Source organism: Chaetodon auriga, chromosome 14, assembly GCF_051107435.1.
Source record: "Chaetodon auriga isolate fChaAug3 chromosome 14, fChaAug3.hap1, whole genome shotgun sequence".
NCBI lineage: Eukaryota > Metazoa > Chordata > Actinopteri > Chaetodontiformes > Chaetodontidae > Chaetodon > Chaetodon auriga.
Window position 1 is genome coordinate 16,312,353 of NC_135087.1, and position 17,503 is coordinate 16,329,855.

Genomic DNA, 17,503 nt, shown 5'->3' on the forward strand with positions numbered 1-17,503 from the left:
AATAAAACTGTATTTTGTGACCTTTTCATTACTTGATGAGATTTTTCTGGTTCAGGTGGGAGGACCTTAGTGGAACTGCAGAGGTGTGCGAGTGCTGTAGCTCAAAATGTCCTGGCCTGTCAGTCAAGCACCTTCCTCAAGGTTAGCGCTTTGATGTTTACCAGAAAAAGCAGCAATGACTTCAGTCGTGGTCTCTATCTCACTGACTAACCATGTCATTTCAGATGCCAAGGCTGTTGTCAGCGCCGGCCCCTTTGTCATTGTGGACAAAGATGTAGAAGCAAGTCCTGAGCATTCTGTCTCTGAAGCTCAAGAAACCTCCAGTGCTCTTGTTACCGATTCCGTGCAGTTTGATGCCTCCGATGGTGCAGCGACGGAGGACACCATTGTTTCTGGTGCTACTGCATCAACAAGCAAGTTCTCCTCTCCCCCTCAGGGTGTAGTGGTTGTGAATCAGGACCCAGTTGCCAGACTGACCCTTTGGCTACCTGGACAGGTGCAAGATACTGAACACGGTGAGAAAATTGGTTCTGAATTTGAAGACAGCGTGACAGTTCAGTTGCAGGCAGGCGACACGGTACCAAATGACCTTCCTGAGCTGCAACTCTCAACCACAGATCAGGAGTCTCGTCTGAAAATGCCCACAAACAAGATCAGAGATCAAAATTTGAATTTTCTCACACTGGTAGACTGGATAATTTCTCCACAACTGGAAAAAGCAGCTGCTGCAGAGGAGGCCCAGGGAGGAACAAGCGACACTCGACCAGTGATTCGCTCAAAACTTGAGCTTTCCAAACGTGTGGATGGGTCTCAGATGCTGAGTTATGAGGAAGAAGTGGTGAAGCAACAAGAGGGAGAAGGTGCGATCACAAGATGTGGGATGGATGGAACTGAAAGAAAACAGGAGCCCAGACAGAAGGGGCTGCGCTCAGCTTTTCTAGATTTATTGAGGTAACTCATGTTTGTGTTTTTTGTTGTTTGGGTATGTAAGTTCCATGCATGTGTGACTAAATGTCTCTCTCTCTCCTCAGGAGGATGGACAAAGCAGAATAACTGCAACATATTTCATAATTACATTGCACTGAATAAAAGTACTGAGCAATAACCTAGTGGAGTCTGGGCTTTTTATATTAAATGTCACTCTATTTGGTTTACAATATTTTTCTTTCAGCAATAATCCTCATTTTTAAGCCTGTAGTAAAGCCAGTCCTCAGCATGGTCTCCGTATTCCCACCCAGATGTCGCTGTGGGGAGCTGGGCTCTGTAGTTAGGGCAGTGCAGTGTGCGCTCTCCCTTTTACGCCTCTCGCTCCGTGTTTTTTCTATCCCAGGTTTGACCCTGGCCGCTATTTCCTCCGCACCGCCACTCTCTATAAAGTGCCCATGCTTTTCCTCACGCAGTCTCTTTCCCCGGCCGCAAAACAACCGTGAGTGTCTAACTCACTGTTCTTGAAAAACTTAAAAATAATATAAAAAATATAAAATCAACAAAATCTTCATAAAAATAAGTACCTCAATACTTAAATAACAAACGTTTAAAAAAAATCGCAAAAAAATTAAGAATTAAAAAAAAATAAATAAACATAAACAAGAGGCCTCGGGTTTAACCCGAAGTTGGCATCTTTTTGAAGGAAGACATCGATTTCTGTCGTGATTTCTCCAGGTCTGACATTTTCTCAGCACGCCGGAGCAGACAGCCAGCTGTCACTGACTTTATTAGGCGAGTATTGAAGCGCAGTTTGGCCCCGGCTTTCAGTTCATACCGGCATTTTTTAGGCATTTTTTTGAAGGAAGCTTTGCATTTACTTATTTCGTGACGTCCGGCGAGATATGAACACAGCGACGGGGAGTTATCCGATGGCTTCTCTCTACGTTGGCGACCTGCACCCCGATATCACGGAGGCTATGCTGTATGAGAAATTCAGCCCAGCCGGACCGGTGCTCTCCATTCGGGTATGCAGAGACATGATCACCCGGCGCTCTTTGGGATACGCTTATGTGAACTTCTCGCAGCCTGCTGACGGTAAGAAATGAACCGTGTGAAGCGATCAGTGCGGTTTGTCAGTGCATGCAGCTTCAAGAGGCATGAAAGCACGGATCCCTCAAGTATCGACAATGTCGCCACATGCTTTCAATGTCAGTCCTCGAACTCTGTACTCACACGCACAGTCAGACACTAGTAATGCAGTAAACACATGGCGCTTTCCCTGACTTCTAATGGATGAAGTGATAGTTCTGCAGCCTGATCACAGGACAGCCACAGCACTAATTTGACCCATATAAGCATGTCCCAGTTCTCGTATATCCCTGGTAATATGTCACCACAATGGTTAAAGCCCTCACTCACACATACATGCTGTTTGTTTGTTTCTTACTCTTAAAAGTTAACAAAAAACAATTTACGCCCATTAATTATAGCACTGCATTTGGGGATGTTCTCATTGTGCAGATCTCAGTCATTCAGCCCAAAAATGACCCATTTCTGCTCCTATTTAAAGGGCCACTGAGTGAAACCAATTCCCATTGCCCTGTGCTGCTACACTATACTCACTGAAAGCATGAAAAGGGACAAGCACAGCTGAACAATAACCCCCACACCACCTGCTTGACATATCTATGTGTATTGTCTGCAACATGCAATAGTATCAAAAACATGATCCTGTTATTTGGATTCAGCATTATTTTGAACTGGTAAGGGATTAGATGGATCATATGAGTTTATTCGAGCCACTTAAACTGCAGGTCGGTTGTTCATCTGTTAGAGCCTCATGCCTGAAGTGAATGCCTATGCAACTACAAATGTATCAGAACTATTCAGTGTTTTTTCGATAATGCTTGTCCACTTCCAGCCAATGGCACCAGAGCATTGAGCAATAGTAACAGGTGTTCTGGTTGTCTTTCGAGGCCCGGTGTTGTTTACATTGTGTGGACTTTTTGCCTCTAGTATCAACGTGAAACACCTGTCACAATTTATCAGAGTCTGTCACCAAATGCTGGAGTAATGATAGGTTACAACTAGCCCACTTCCAGGAAGGTAGTATCACTCACTTGAGTAATTGTAACAAGAGCCACGTGTGAGAAGACGCCATTTGTTACTGGAGGTGTAGACATGGGGGATGGGAGCTGTTTTGGTATTTACATGGAGTCCTAACACGTGTCTGTGGGGTAATGACATGCTGCCTGTACCATGCAATGAAAAATATACCTGTGCATCAGTGTAACTGTCAGCACATGTGATTTCAGGCAGAGCGGGACAGCAGTTGAGCTTGTTTGCATTCGCTTGCTTCATGTCACAGCTGTAGATGTAAACACTCATGAGACCTGGTGTTGCTCGTCTGAGCATTCTTTTTGAATGTGTCTCTTCCCCATCAATGGTAGAGAATTCCCTACTCACACTCCATGCCAGCACATACCTCTCAGGACCCCTCTCTAAATATAGAAGGTCTTTCTGAGCAGCCCAAAATCTGCCTGCCCATATTCAATTTAAGTTCATAACATGAGAGGAATGGTTAACAATGATGAGTAATCCAACCCTGTTAATCGTTTCCATTATTTCCACTTAATATGAGTGGTTACCATGTATTACACAGATCTCTTTTTCTAAACCAAGATTCCTGCTTTGAACCTTCCAGAAGTCCACATGTTTGACAGTGATCACACACCTTCTCTGAGCTCACGGGTTGGGAAGTACAATTGCAAGCCAAACTGCTGATGCCAGCAGACGCAAGGCAGCTCCGTTTTGTTTACCAGACACTTTTAGCTGGAAAGCCTGGCCTGTGTGTGTGTGTGTGTGTGTGTGTGTGTGTGTGTGTGTGTGTGTTACTGTGGAGTGACTGAACAAAAGGATGTTTGGCATGTGTGCCCACATGGACATGAGAGTCTATATGAGAGTTAAAGCAATAGACGGAGAGAGGGATGGTGTAAATTGAACCTAAGTGATTAAACTGGGCTCAAAGACGACATAACGAGTTAAGCAGATGAAGAATGAAACCTATAACTCCTTAACACCACAATTTAAGCCCATTTGTGATATCTAAGGGCCTGCTGTGCAGCCACTGCACCCGGCCTAGGTGGGACGTTGCCCAGCAGCATGTGGAGCGATAGAAGGGGACCATGTGCTCCCAGTTTGCCCACTGCAGCTGCCCCCGACACCTGTCCCAGCTGCTCATTATGGTCTGCTGCATTATCTAAAGCGTGTTACTTGTGCCTTGGGCTGGCAGCAGGGATCCTCCATTGTAACATACAGAGCACAGGAGGATAAACTACTTTAATATACACAGTAGCTTCAAGGTATTTCTGACATCATCAAGGCAGTGCTGTAAAAGGATGGCTGCATGACAGCTGCTACTGGTCCCTTGTGTGAAAGTGCTACAATACATATATTGACCATGATAGAAAGAAGCATGATATATAGCATACATACTAGTGACTGATAGCTATGTTTTCAGACTCATGGCTCCAGGTAAACAACCACCCATGTCCATTCCCTCCACCTCTCTGCCCCTCCTCCCTCCAGCTGAGAGAGCCCTGGACACCATGAACTTTGACGTGGTCAAAGGGAAGCCAATCAGAATCATGTGGTCCCAAAGAGACCCCTCCCTCAGGAAGTCTGGAGTGGGCAACGTGTTCATCAAGAACCTTGACAAGTCCATTGACAACAAAGCCCTGTACGACACCTTCTCTGCCTTTGGCAACATCCTCTCCTGCAAGGTACAGTTGACATAAATGCTTTAAAATAGAACATTATTACTGATTTAAAACAGGATTATTGATTCTTTTATGCTGCAGGCTTATATATATCACCACAAACAGGACAAAACGCTTGGGCGTGCATTCTATGTACTCTATTTTCCCCTATATTTTATTAATTTATTCCATCTCATTTTCATCCTTATTCTAGCTAACTTTCACTATCATTATCAAGTGGGTTTTACTCTCCATCTTATTTTACATTATTTGTTTAATCCCTGCTTTTATGTCTCTTATGTGAGGCAGGCATTTGGTGCATGTGGATTCTTTATTGTAAAGCACTTTGAGCTGCAATTCCTGTATGAAAGGTGCTATTAAAATAAAGTTTAGAATTGTTATAATACTACCATATTTTGGGAAATACATTCATTTGTGATGAGCAGAATGATACCACTCTCCCCTCTGGCAGTTAAATATGAAGCTATGGCCAGATGCTGTATTTTAGCTTAGCATAAAGACTGGAAACAGAGGAAACAGCTAGCCAGGCTCTGTCCAAAGGTAACAAAATACTCCCAAAGACACATCTAACACTCACTATTTGATACATTATATAGATCTTGTTGAAGTGACAACTAAATTGAAAACTGAGGTGTAAAACTGTCAGTTTGTGGATTAAAGATGTTCTGTTTCTGGTCTTTATGCTAAACAAGGCTGTTTGGCTGCAGCTTAATATTTCAAGGATGGATTTGAGAGTGGTATTGATCTTCTCATCTAACTCTTAGCAAGAAAGCAAGTAATTGTATTTCCCAAAGTCATGCACTGCTGCTTTAAAGTTGAGGAACTGCCTGCATGCATTATGTTGCCTTTCCACTGGATGCATATTTACCATCCGTCTTCCTCTGCGCCAGGTGGTGTGTGATGAAAATGGCTCCAAGGGCTATGCTTTTGTCCACTTCGAGACCCAGGATGCCGCTGATCGTGCTATTGAGAAGATGAACGGCATGCTTCTGAATGACCGCAAGGTGTGAGTGTCTGATCATCTAGGAACTGGGGACAAAGGGGGTGTGCACTGTTGTTAGTGTTTTGGACTTATGAAGGATTTAGCCTGATCTTTAGAATGCCTCTGAGAGTAACTGAAAATTATCGTGACATTGAAAGTCCCGATTCAGAAGGTGCAGCACTTACTGAGCTAGTGGTGTGTTATATTCTGTGTCTTCATGTATAAACCTGACTTCTCTGTGCGACACTTACGTTGAGTGAACTGACTTTTCGTGTCTTTTTTCAGTTGGTGAGTTTGTGTGTGAATAATCTGACTAATAAGCTTATCTCTCATGGCCGCCAGTATGAAGACAACCACTAAACTGACAGATAACAAACATTTACCTCTCCTGCCAGACGCATTTTCTGTCGCCTCACATGTCCACTCGCTGGTCACCCGTCTTGGAGTGTTTGTATGTGTGTGTGTGTATGACCACGCTTGTGTGTTTTTAGTGATGGATCGAATGCAGGAATGCAATACTGGATGGCGGAAGGAGAGAGAGGTCGTCATGGCAAGGTATATAAGATCATTTGGTCCTCCTCAGCTTTCCTTTGTTCTGTGAGACTCTGTTCCTCCATCCCTCTCCATCCACCTCCTCATCAAGTATTGGACCAAGAATTACGATGGTTGTCACTGTGTTGTCTAGCATGCCGACATATCTGCCTGCCTCCGGTGGTATTAACAGCAACTGGTGAATGTTTTTTCATTGTTTACCACAGGAATGATGACACACATGGTGAAATGTAGCCGTGAATTTGTTTGGTGGATGTTGTCCCTGTTTTTGTCAAAGGATGAACCCTCTTTTACTTACCGCGCTTGCGTGATCAGGTCTTCCTCTGTCATTGTAGAACTTTTCTGTGCCCGGAAACCTGCATCAAGAGTGTTTTAGATCGGAAAAAGCAGGTCAAAAGAGGTGGACCCTGGTTTGTTTTCTCATCTCTGTTGGGACTGTTTTAAAAGAGTGTGTACCGCTGCTCTCCCTCCTTCTTCAGGTTTGTTGGTCGTTTCAAATCTCGGAAGGAACGGGAGGCTGAACTTGGTGCCAAAGCCAAGGAGTTTACCAATGTATACATCAAGAATTTTGGGGATGATATGGACGATGAGCGCCTGAAGGAGCTTTTCGACAAATATGGTAAGCTTGACGGGTGTTGCTCCAAACTCTAGTGTGCTCTGGTTCTGCTGTCTTACCTCCACTTATCTGACCTTTAACCTCTGCAGGTAAAACACTCAGCGTGAAGGTGATGACAGACCCCACCGGCAAATCCAGAGGCTTTGGATTTGTTAGTTACGAGAAACATGAGGATGCTAACAAGGTATGTAGGCCTGATGGAGATGTATAAAAGGAATATCTGTGGTCATTCCCTCTGATAATAATGACTTTGTCCAAAGGCTGTAGAGGACATGAATGGCACCGAGCTCAACGGCAAGACCGTGTTTGTGGGTCGGGCTCAGAAGAAGATGGAGCGGCAGGCAGAGCTGAAGAGGAAGTTTGAGCTGCTGAAACAAGAAAGAATCAGTCGTTATCAGGTCTGAAGGAGCTAAACTCTAACAATAATCAGTCTTTAATTTCAATGCATTTATGCCACAGAAACAGCTACATTCCTATCACAAGTCTTTTTTTTGTTTCAGGGAGTTAATCTTTACATTAAGAACCTGGATGACACCATTGATGATGAGAAACTGCGTAAGGAGTTCTCTCCATTCGGGTCTATTACGAGTGCTAAGGTGAGAACAATCATATGCTGCAGTGCATTACTGCTGGAGAGTGATGCATCACTGCAATACAAACATAACAACAGTGTGACAGTATTGTATGTTTGAAGTTGTCCTGACACGATCTGGGTGGTATTTTAGGTGATGCTGGAGGAGGGTCGCTCTAAGGGCTTCGGCTTTGTCTGCTTCTCCTCCCCCGAAGAGGCCACCAAGGCTGTGACAGAGATGAACGGACGTATTGTTGGATCCAAACCCCTCTACGTGGCTCTCGCTCAGCGCAAGGAGGAACGCAAAGCCCACCTCACCAACCAGTACATGCAGCGTATTGCTGGCATGAGGGCCATGCCGGCTAACGCCATCATTAATCAGTTCCAGCCCACCAGTGGCTACTTCATGCCAGCTGTACCACAGGTGTGACAATCAAAGTCTGAGATAACTGTGTGTGTGTGTGTTAAAGTGACTATAATTTATATTTTCATATTAAAACTGGATCACATGTCTGTTTACTGTGAAAGAGGTCACTCACATGAACATGTTGGAGCATGGTGCAGTTTAAGTGTCTGATATTTTGCGAGGAGTTGGTTGAGACCAAAAACAGAGCTGACAGGAGAGTGAATAGTGGACTTACATGCCATAAAATGAGACATTTCACTTGTACCCACCAGGCCCAGAACAGGACCACATACTATGCACCCAATCAGCTGGCCCAAATGCGACCCAACCCCCGATGGCAGCAACAAGGTGGCAGAGGTCAAGGTAAGCATGTGGCACTGTGTGATCTTAATCTATCCCTGACATGCTTTGAGTTACCCGGGTAACATAGTTAGCATCGAATGTAACGGCCCTGTTAAAATACATAACATTTTTAATGCAGTTACATTTTGTACTACATCTCATTGTTTTCGTCTCTGCTTCTGTCACTCCCAGGCAGTTTCCAGGGGATACCCAGCTCACTGCGTCAGCCAGGACCCCGTGCCAACCTGAGACACATGACTCCTAATAGCGGCGCACAGGGCCCACGAGGTGTGTTCACCAATAATGAGCGAAATGATCCTCATCAGTGCCCTGACTCTGGTTTTTGCATTTCATTGACACCACACAGACAGTAGAGGTAGTCAGTTTAAATTCTGCTCCCTTTCTCTTCCTCTCTGCTAGCTTCTGGCCAGGCCATGGCGCCTCGTCCCTCAATGGGAGTCCCCGGGCCCCGCGCCATGCCTCCATACAAATATGCCACTGGCGTCCGTAACCCCAACCCCCAGGTGGTGCAACCTATTGCCTTACAGCAGGTATGGGCAAAAGACCAATCACGCCATCTTGTGTCCCTGTCACATCAAGCCCCCAACACTATTAATAATTTTCCTTCCTATGCTCTTTGTCTGCCCTTTCCAGGCTCAGCCAGCAGTGCACGTTCAGGGCCAGGAGCCTCTCACAGCCTCCATGCTGGCTGCTGCGCCCCCTCAGGAGCAGAAACAGATGCTCGGTAAAAATCCAGCATCGGAATGAATGAACTGTAAGGCTTTTCAGTTTATATTGGATTGATTTATTCTCCGTTTTTCCAAATAGGTGAGCGTCTTTTCCCATTAATTCAGTCCATGCATGCCAACCTGGCAGGAAAGATCACTGGCATGCTGCTGGAGATCGACAACTCTGAACTGCTACATATGCTAGAGTCTCACGAATCTCTGCGTTCAAAGGTATGTGGCGACCTCTGTCTGTGCCATAGTGGCGCACTGGCATGCCTGTTATCCATACTGTATACTACACCGGGCCATTATTCATGTCCGATGTTATGGTTGTACAGGTGGAAGAAGCCGTCGCCGTGCTGCAAGCCCACCAGGCAAAGAAAGATGCCACTCAGAAAGTGGGCAGCATGGCTACTACGGCTGCTGCTGCCACATCCTGAAGACTGCGTGCTGTGTTAAAGTGGTACGATAACACACAAATAGTCAAACTGGTCATACTTGTGATGTGCTCATACATAACAGAAGTTTTGTGGTAGCAATGAAATCATTTTGTTGTTTCAGGGCACAAAAACCTGAGCGGAGATGGAGAGAGACACACTACACTGGCTCCAAACACCAGACGCCTCTGAACAATTATGCAAAAATTAAGAAAAAGACAAGAAAATGTAATTTTACCAATATACTTGAACATTTTGGAAAATGTTACAGTTCCTAATTTTCTAGTTCTGTAATACTTTTAAAGCGCATACCTAAAGCAATAATGCAAATAAATCTCGAATGGAGGCCCTTCACTTTGTGGCAAAGGAGAGAAACCTTTTTCTAAAAGGAAAATGAGCCTTGTTCTTTTTTTTTGCTTGAAAGTTTTATGTTTGATCTGAAATGATGGACTCCTCCATCCCATCATGTTATCATGGGTGTGTGGTATTCTCAATAAAGGGATGATATACCAAGGTTATCACTGCTGTGTCACTTTAATGTTGAGGTCATCATCTTGGGCTTCGGGAAAAACTGACATTTTTCACCATTTTCTGACATTTTATAATCCAAACAACTATTCAGTTAACTGAGAAAATAATCAACAGATCAATCGACGGTGAGAAGAATCGTTAGTTGCAGCCCTAAAGATGACTGATACGAGCAACAGAGGAAGGGAAAGAAAAACATTTCATTGCCTTTTAAAAGGGCCTTTTTGCACCAAAGACAGAGATAAGGGGAAAGGTTTTTCATGTACCAAATTATCACTTGAAGGTACGGTCACTGAGTCCTTTCATAGAAACCTCACAGTCAAAAATCAAGCAGGAAGTCACAACTAAAGAGCCATGAGGTCTGTCAGAAGTATGAATTCCACCACAGAAATGTGAAAATCTTGTTGGCCAGATGGAGAGACAGAGTTGTCAGAAAGCATGAGAATGAAACAATGGAGTGAGAGAGCAGGCAGGAGAGAAAGGTGGAAATCATTAGAAAACAAAGAACATGCATGGAATGAGTGCAGGAATGGATTTCTTGGTACAGCGAGTTAAGGGCCAGACAGGGAAAAACAAGCAGCAGAAGCCCATTGTTAACGAGGGGGGTGATGTCGAACTTGCTGGTAGCATGGTATCTCTTGTACAGGGAGGAGGGGGGGTTATGTGTAATGGGTGGAATATTTTAAATAACTTCACAAGAAAGTGACTTCTTTCATTCCATTTCTTGATCTTGTGAAAAGAAAAGAAAACAAGGTAGCACAACTCAGATTTTTTCTTTATATGGGATGCTTTATCAGAAAGCGGTATCCAAAATATTCCGCACAAAAAAGCCACTTTTTAATAGTGGAAAAAAAGGGGAAAGAATGGGTAATGGGTCACAGCACATTTTGACCTGCCATAGTAGGGAAAGCACAGGTGTAAATGATGAATTTAATGATGGCGTCAGGCTCCTGGCGTTTTGCCATAAATTGTGTAGAGTATTGAAAATGTTAGCTCACTGTCACACCTGCATGCCCTACTTAGTCACTTCAATAGAATGGAGCCATCATTAATACCTGTGCTTTAGCTCCTACAACAAGTCAAAATGTCTGTGGTGAAAAATGAAAGTCAGTCAGTTTATCGCGTACAACTGTGCTCATGAAACAGACCTTCTGCTCTGACATCTCATTCTGTCCAGAAACCAACCTTTGAAAACCGAGGAATTTATTTTTCTTAATTGCTAGAAAACAGACGTCAAAGTTAAAGATTAAAAATGTAGAAACTGACATTCCCGCTTACAGAAAGGCTGTTGTGGCAGTCTGTTAAATATGAAACGTTTCTGACGGTATAAGAAAGTGAAATTAAAGTGACGGCAGCTGCAGACTCGTCCGACAGGCGGCGCTGGAGGGAACATGGTCATGGGAGGGCGGGCCTCAGTCTCAATGCACCAATGAGAGGCTGCTGGGGTCAAAGTTGAAGGGTTAAATCAAATATGGCGGCCAACAAACGAGTGCTGTATGTTGGTGAGTTAATGTTACGTTTCATAAACATATGTTAAATTAATGTTGTTTCAGTAAATGTAACTAACGTACTAAAGGTTTTACTCTAGAAGAATTAATCTGGACACGATTAAGTGCGTATAAAGTGCTCATAATATGAAGAAAACCTTCGATACGTAAAGATGTAACCGGTAAAACATGAAAGCGACAAGTCAAAACATGGCAACTTCACTGGTTTTAAACTTCACGTAGTTTACACAGCGCAATTAGTGAAGTATATCATATCAAGTAAAGTAATGAACTCTGAATAAACGAAATAAAACAACAACAGATAAGCTTTAATCTTGGGGCTCCATTGCTTCTTCTTGTGTCTTGAACGTAGCGCGTAAACCCGCTCCGTTATTCTGTCCTCTGAATAAACACACAAACAAATATTTGTTCATAATCTTATCGTAATCGGTGTGTTTCTGCTGGTTTCACCCTGAGCACTGTGTGTTTCTGCCAGGTGGCCTGGCAGAAGAGGTGGACGAGAAGGTGTTACATGCAGCTTTTATTCCTTTTGGAGACATCACAGACATCCAGATCCCTTTAGACTATGAAACAGGTAAGATCAAGAGTTTTGCTCTTCAGGGTGATAGTGACTGCACTGTTTCTGTGTAACATTACACACTGTAGGTAAGGGAATATTAAACCATGTCAACACATCTTATGTTTTCAGAAAAGCACAGAGGATTTGCATTCATTGAGTTTGAATTGGCAGAGGTATGTACTCTTTAAGTGCTGAATTACACACTAAAGGCCGAAATATTCAGATATTAACCCAACAAAGACCATACTCTGCAAGAGAACCTGCATGAATTAACATTGAAAATAGATTACTGTAACCTGTCTAAGGTTATATTCTGTGTTCAGAGCGACCTTAATTCACATAAGTTGTATAGTCACAGGATTGAGTGAGACTGTGTACACATGCTTTACCTTTTAAATCTACTTTTATGTGCAGCCATGAACCATAAGTAACACATAAGTAACACACAGCAGGACTTTCATTGTACACATGTCTGTGCTCATAACCTTTTTATGCTCACTGTCTTCGGTAGGATGCTGCAGCTGCTATTGATAACATGGTAAGTGGCGTTCATGTCAGAGAAGTTTTGTTTCTGTTGGTGAGCTGTTGTGAGTTTACCTAAAAGCTTCCAATAATCAGCTTCCTGTGTTAATATCACTTTTTTTGTTTTGTTTTTTTTCTTTGCTAGAATGAGTCTGAACTTTTTGGACGGACTGTCAGGGTCAACACCGCCAAGCCCATGAGAATCAAAGAGGGGTCTTCTCGACCGGGTGATTAAAAAAAAACTGTTTGTAGAAACTTTTGCCTGGACTCTCATTTAAATCCTCTGTTCTGATTTTAACTCTGCTTTTCTTTCAGTGTGGTCGGATGACGACTGGTTGAAGAAGTTCTCAGGGAAGACTGTGGAGGAAGCAGAGGGCGGGGCAGCAGATGGAGAAACGACCAACACTGCGACACAGGAGGTGAGTTATCATTCTGACGTGTCTCAGTGCCTCGGACTCTTAGCTATGTTGAAATAGTGATGTGAGTTTGGTTTCTTTTTGCAGGGTGAGCCCCCGGCCAAAAAGGGCAGAATTAATCCTCAGGTCTACATGGACATCAAGATTGGAAACAAGCCAGCGGGGAGATTGCGCTTCCTCCTTCGGGCTGACATTGTTCCCATGACAGCAGGTGTGTATGCTGCATGCTGTAGGGCTGTCGTCATCACATCTTTAGCAGAAATAAATGCTGTAGCTGCACAGTGTTATTGTGTCAGTGTTGTTTGTTTGTTTGTGCTTGAAATCGAAAAAGTCACCAGAATGTTGGGATGTCTGTTTTGGTTAATTTTGCTTTTGACAGCCCAGTAGCCTGTAACTCACTGATTAATTTTGAGCTGACGAGCTAACAGGACTGCATCTCCCAGTTATGGTTTTCCTTAGAAAAAACTGAGTCCAATCCACTTGTCCTGGCAGATTTCAGTGCCTCAGGCAAATGGGAGAAATTTCAGTCAAATATTATCTGTGATTATCAACCCTATTTTCCCTTGTTTTTGTGTCCAAGTGACTTATGGCAGCTGCAAAACGGGCTGCAATGATAGAGATAATGATATCCCCCTGTGAAAAACAAGATCAGCTGGCAAACAGTGACGTCTTTTTAATCTTCATACAGAGAATTTCCGCTGCCTGTGCACGCACGAGAAGGGCTTTGGCTTTAAGGGCAGCAGCTTTCACCGCATCATCCCTCAGTTTATGTGCCAAGGAGGTGACTTCACCAACCACAATGGCACTGGTGGCAAGTCCATCTACGGCCGGAAGTTTGATGATGAGAACTTTGTCCTCAAACACACCGCTCCAGGTGAGGAGTTTTTGTAAGAGGCTCTCAGGATGTGTAACCTCTGTGAATGAGCTTCGTGGTTTTTGTTTGCTAGCAGATCCTGTGGATAATTGGCTGAACCTTGTCTGTCGTGCTCACAGGGCAGCTCTCCATGGCCAACTCTGGGCCTAACAGTAATGGTTCTCAGTTCTTCATCACCACTGACAAAACCGACTGGCTGGATGGCAAACATGTGGTGTTTGGAGACCTGGTGGAGGGGATGGATGTGCTCCGTGCAATGGAGGTACTGAGACTGCAAAATGATTCTCTTTTATGGAATACATTTAGAGGTATCTATTCCACAATAAAATAAAGGGTCAATTCAGTCAATTCATTCAAACGTGACTTATTCCCCAAAGCAGTCTTTAACTGTCTGCATCACTATGTCTGCTGGTTGGACATTAATCCAATGACTGAAGATGAATTCTTAAGGATCAAGTGAAACAATTCCAAACAATGAATCTTCATTTAAGCTACCAAAAAAAGAGATATTTGTGTAATCATACTGTCCTCAAGTGTCATCGAGATCATAATTCTACCCATAAACATGTAAACATCTCTCTGGGCTTTATGTTATATCATAGATGATGATAGTTGGTCCTAAGGTAATAAAAGCTTGTAAAATATGAAGACAGTCAGGCTGCATTTTGGCATATTTGATCTTGTAAATCTGTTTTCTTTCTGCAGGCTCAGGGATCAAAAGACGGCAAGCCGAAGCAGAAGGTCATCATCTCTGACTGTGGAGAATATGTGTGAATGATAATGAAGTGTGTGCTTGTTTGTGTGTGTCTGAGGAGACAGTTTATGTCTGAGAGCACAGATGTGTTTGTGGTCTTTTGTACTCTGAACCCACATCATCTGCCATGTAAATATTTCAATAAACACCATTTTTTTTTTATAAAGAAATCACAGCTTGGTGTCTATTACTCTGTACTGCTGATTGTTGGCTTTACCCTCTTACAGCTGGATAATTATTTGTACCACGTTTTCTTCATTATTTTGAAGTTGAAATTTAAAGAAAATCAATTCCTTTTGTAAACAAATATGGACACATTTATTATCATACATATTGGTTTCAAATTACGTATACTGTATATAAAACATGCGTGGTAAAATATTCTCCGTTATATCTACTTAATGGTTTTTCAGTAAATAATGAAAAGACGACGTCACATCACTTCTAAAAATGATTCAAACTTCATAAATAGAAGATCAAACGTCGTCCATTCACTTCACTTAATTGGAGAACAAGTATTTTGGCCACACCTGAGCAGGTTGGGTGGCGAGAAGAAATGGCAGGCCAACAACTCCACCCCCTCCGCTCCCGTCGTCTGTTGAGAAGTCCGCTGAGATACTCATCGGTGAGGCTCATCCAAAGCCTGTTCCTCCAGTCCGACGACGCTGAACAGCAAAACGGGGATTAAACTGTAAGTACACCATTTTCTATATCCAGTCATGAATCGAACTTTTTCGACTTTGTCAGATTTAATTGCTGTTACACGTGGATATTTTGGATACGCGCAATTGCGCACGGAATGTTGAAACTTGAAATCGTTTACCGCCGTAGTTGCGGAGTGAATGGCTGATTTGAAGAAAACTGCTCTGACTATATTAGTACAGCGACGAATTCATGTTTACATGACAAGAAAGACTCGTTTAATAAATGTCTGTGGGCTCTTTAACGTGTTCCCTTTTCTCTTATTTCTTTTATTTTTTGCTTTAAAGATGCGTAAACGTGTGTTAACATGTTAATGACTCGGTACCTCCTCAGCTTACTTCTCTGCTGTCTTAGCCGCCCCCTTAAACACTGACATGGCTGTGTTCTCTTTTTGTCTCAGGCTGGCAGATACCTAAGTTTTGCCAGTGCTGTCTCCGAGAAGAGCTTCCTCTGTCTTCCATCAGCAGGAAGAGAAGACAGACTGTGAACAGGGCTCGTCATGAACTGGGCATTCCTCCAGGGCCTCCTCAGTGGGGTGAACAAGTACTCTACAGCCTTCGGCCGAGTGTGGCTCTCTATTGTTTTCCTTTTCAGGGTTATGGTGTTTGTGGTGGCAGCCGAGAAGGTATGGGGCGATGAACAGAAGGACTTTAAATGCAACACGGCTCAGCCCGGTTGCCACAATGTCTGCTACGACCACTTCTTCCCCGTCTCCCATGTCCGGCTGTGGGCCCTGCAGCTCATCTTCGTCACCTGCCCTTCACTCCTGGTGGTGATGCATGTCGCCTACAGGGAGGACAGGGAACGGAAAAACCGGCTCAAGTATGGCGAAAACTGCCGCCGTCTCTACCAGAACACGGGCAAGAAGCGCGGAGGCCTGTGGTGGACCTATGTCCTCACTTTGGTCTTCAAAATAGGCGTAGACGCCACCTTCGTCTTCCTCGTCTACCACATATACGAGGGTTACGACTTCCCCTCGCTCATCAAGTGCCAGCAGAAGCCCTGTCCCAACACGGTGGACTGCTTCATCGCTCGGCCCACTGAGAAACGAATCTTCACCCTCTTCATGGTGGTCACCAGCCTGGTCTGCATCCTCCTCTCTATTTTTGAAATCCTCTACCTGATTGGCAAACGCTGCCGTGAATGTTTCACCTCAACGCATAATTCTCGCCACGTCATGACCAACACGCTGTCCAGCGGAAGCACATTGATGGATGCGAACTCTCTAAAGCTGCCAAGCAAAAACACCCCTGAAACGCCTGCTCCTTCGTACAGCGTCGCCATCTCTTGAGATACTGAGAACAAAAGCAAAGACTTAATGAAAAACAAAGACACGAGAAAGGAAGTGTGCCTCTCCTCACTTTACGGGCACTTCCTCGACACACTCGTTAGCAGACATTTCTCTGCTCAGACACTGAACTACAATCGAAGCAGCTCCTCACTGTGTCTGTGTGGACTGTCGGGTCATTTGAAATTCTGGACCTCTGCTCTTATTTGTCATTGATGTGGAATGTGTTCACTTCTGTGGGTTCGGGTCAGAGTATTTACAGAGATTTGTACACATGAAGTTCTATAGCGCTTGCACCGAAAAAAAAAAGCAAGTTCGTGTGTTCAGGGCTGGATCTGGCCTTGATACCAATTACATGAGTCACCATGGTTTGGAGGCTATGGTTCTACAAACACATGTGGTTTTCTGTGTAAGATTTTCCCTCTGCTCACTGCCCGACCTCCAAATGTTTAGTTCAAACTGCTCTGCTCTGCTCTGCGCTCATATCTGGCTCTTTGTGAATACTGTACATTACATAACTTATCAAAGGGTTTGATAGATTGTGCATGTTACTGTTTTTAAGTGCTGTCTTCATGCAGCGATGAGGCTGAAATGTGGTTTTTAATAATATCAGGATGTGCATATTTCACAGTGTTGAGGTGCAGTGTGGCTGCATATTTGTTAATAATATATTTTTCATTAAAGTTCATTTTCATGTTTTGAAAATGTGGACTTTTTTCATAAGACTACGGAAACAATTTAGAGAGGTCCATACACAGCAGTTCTGTACTGCACAGAAGTGCTGTAACTGTAACACAATATGTAGGAAATGCACTAAAGAACAGTACAAACCAGCCAAAGGATCTGTTGATTCTGTGGTCCGACAAAGATCTCGGCCTTTCTTTCTTCCTGATCTTTTTCCGTGTGTTTCATAAAGCCCTCCCTCTCCATTGGTGCTCTGTTGTCAGGAGCAGAACCCTCATTGTTTAGGTTGATTGGTACTTTGAGAAGGGCGGAGGAGGAGTCTCCCACT

General features: G+C 43.7%; 3 protein-coding genes across 3 annotated transcripts; all 3 read left to right on the forward strand.

Annotated features, from left to right (window-relative positions):
* Window positions 1-1,399: 1,399 nt before the first annotated feature.
* On the forward strand, window positions 1,400-9,857 carry pabpc4 (poly(A) binding protein, cytoplasmic 4 (inducible form)). The gene is made up of 15 exons (XM_076748811.1): window positions 1,400-2,022; window positions 4,516-4,709; window positions 5,597-5,712; window positions 6,720-6,859; window positions 6,946-7,040; window positions 7,117-7,254; window positions 7,357-7,452; window positions 7,582-7,851; window positions 8,106-8,196; window positions 8,368-8,463; window positions 8,596-8,726; window positions 8,830-8,920; window positions 9,004-9,134; window positions 9,242-9,366; window positions 9,465-9,857. The coding sequence occupies exons 1-14, from the start codon at window positions 1,830-1,832 to the stop codon at window positions 9,341-9,343; spliced, it is 1,884 nt and encodes a 627-aa protein (XP_076604926.1). The 5' UTR covers window positions 1,400-1,829; the 3' UTR covers window positions 9,344-9,366; window positions 9,465-9,857.
* A 1,452-nt stretch (window positions 9,858-11,309) lies between these two features.
* ppie (peptidylprolyl isomerase E (cyclophilin E)) lies at window positions 11,310-14,671 on the forward strand. Its single transcript, XM_076748812.1, has 10 exons — window positions 11,310-11,370; window positions 11,852-11,950; window positions 12,065-12,108; window positions 12,447-12,473; window positions 12,603-12,684; window positions 12,773-12,876; window positions 12,961-13,084; window positions 13,562-13,747; window positions 13,867-14,009; window positions 14,453-14,671. The coding sequence occupies exons 1-10, from the start codon at window positions 11,340-11,342 to the stop codon at window positions 14,519-14,521; spliced, it is 909 nt and encodes a 302-aa protein (XP_076604927.1). The 5' UTR covers window positions 11,310-11,339; the 3' UTR covers window positions 14,522-14,671.
* A 443-nt stretch (window positions 14,672-15,114) lies between these two features.
* Window positions 15,115-17,123, forward strand: gjb10 (gap junction protein beta 10). The gene is made up of 2 exons (XM_076748803.1): window positions 15,115-15,192; window positions 15,604-17,123. Exon 2 carries the CDS (start codon window positions 15,703-15,705, stop codon window positions 16,492-16,494), a length of 792 nt encoding a protein of 263 aa, XP_076604918.1. The 5' UTR covers window positions 15,115-15,192; window positions 15,604-15,702; the 3' UTR covers window positions 16,495-17,123.
* Window positions 17,124-17,503: the final 380 nt, after the last annotated feature.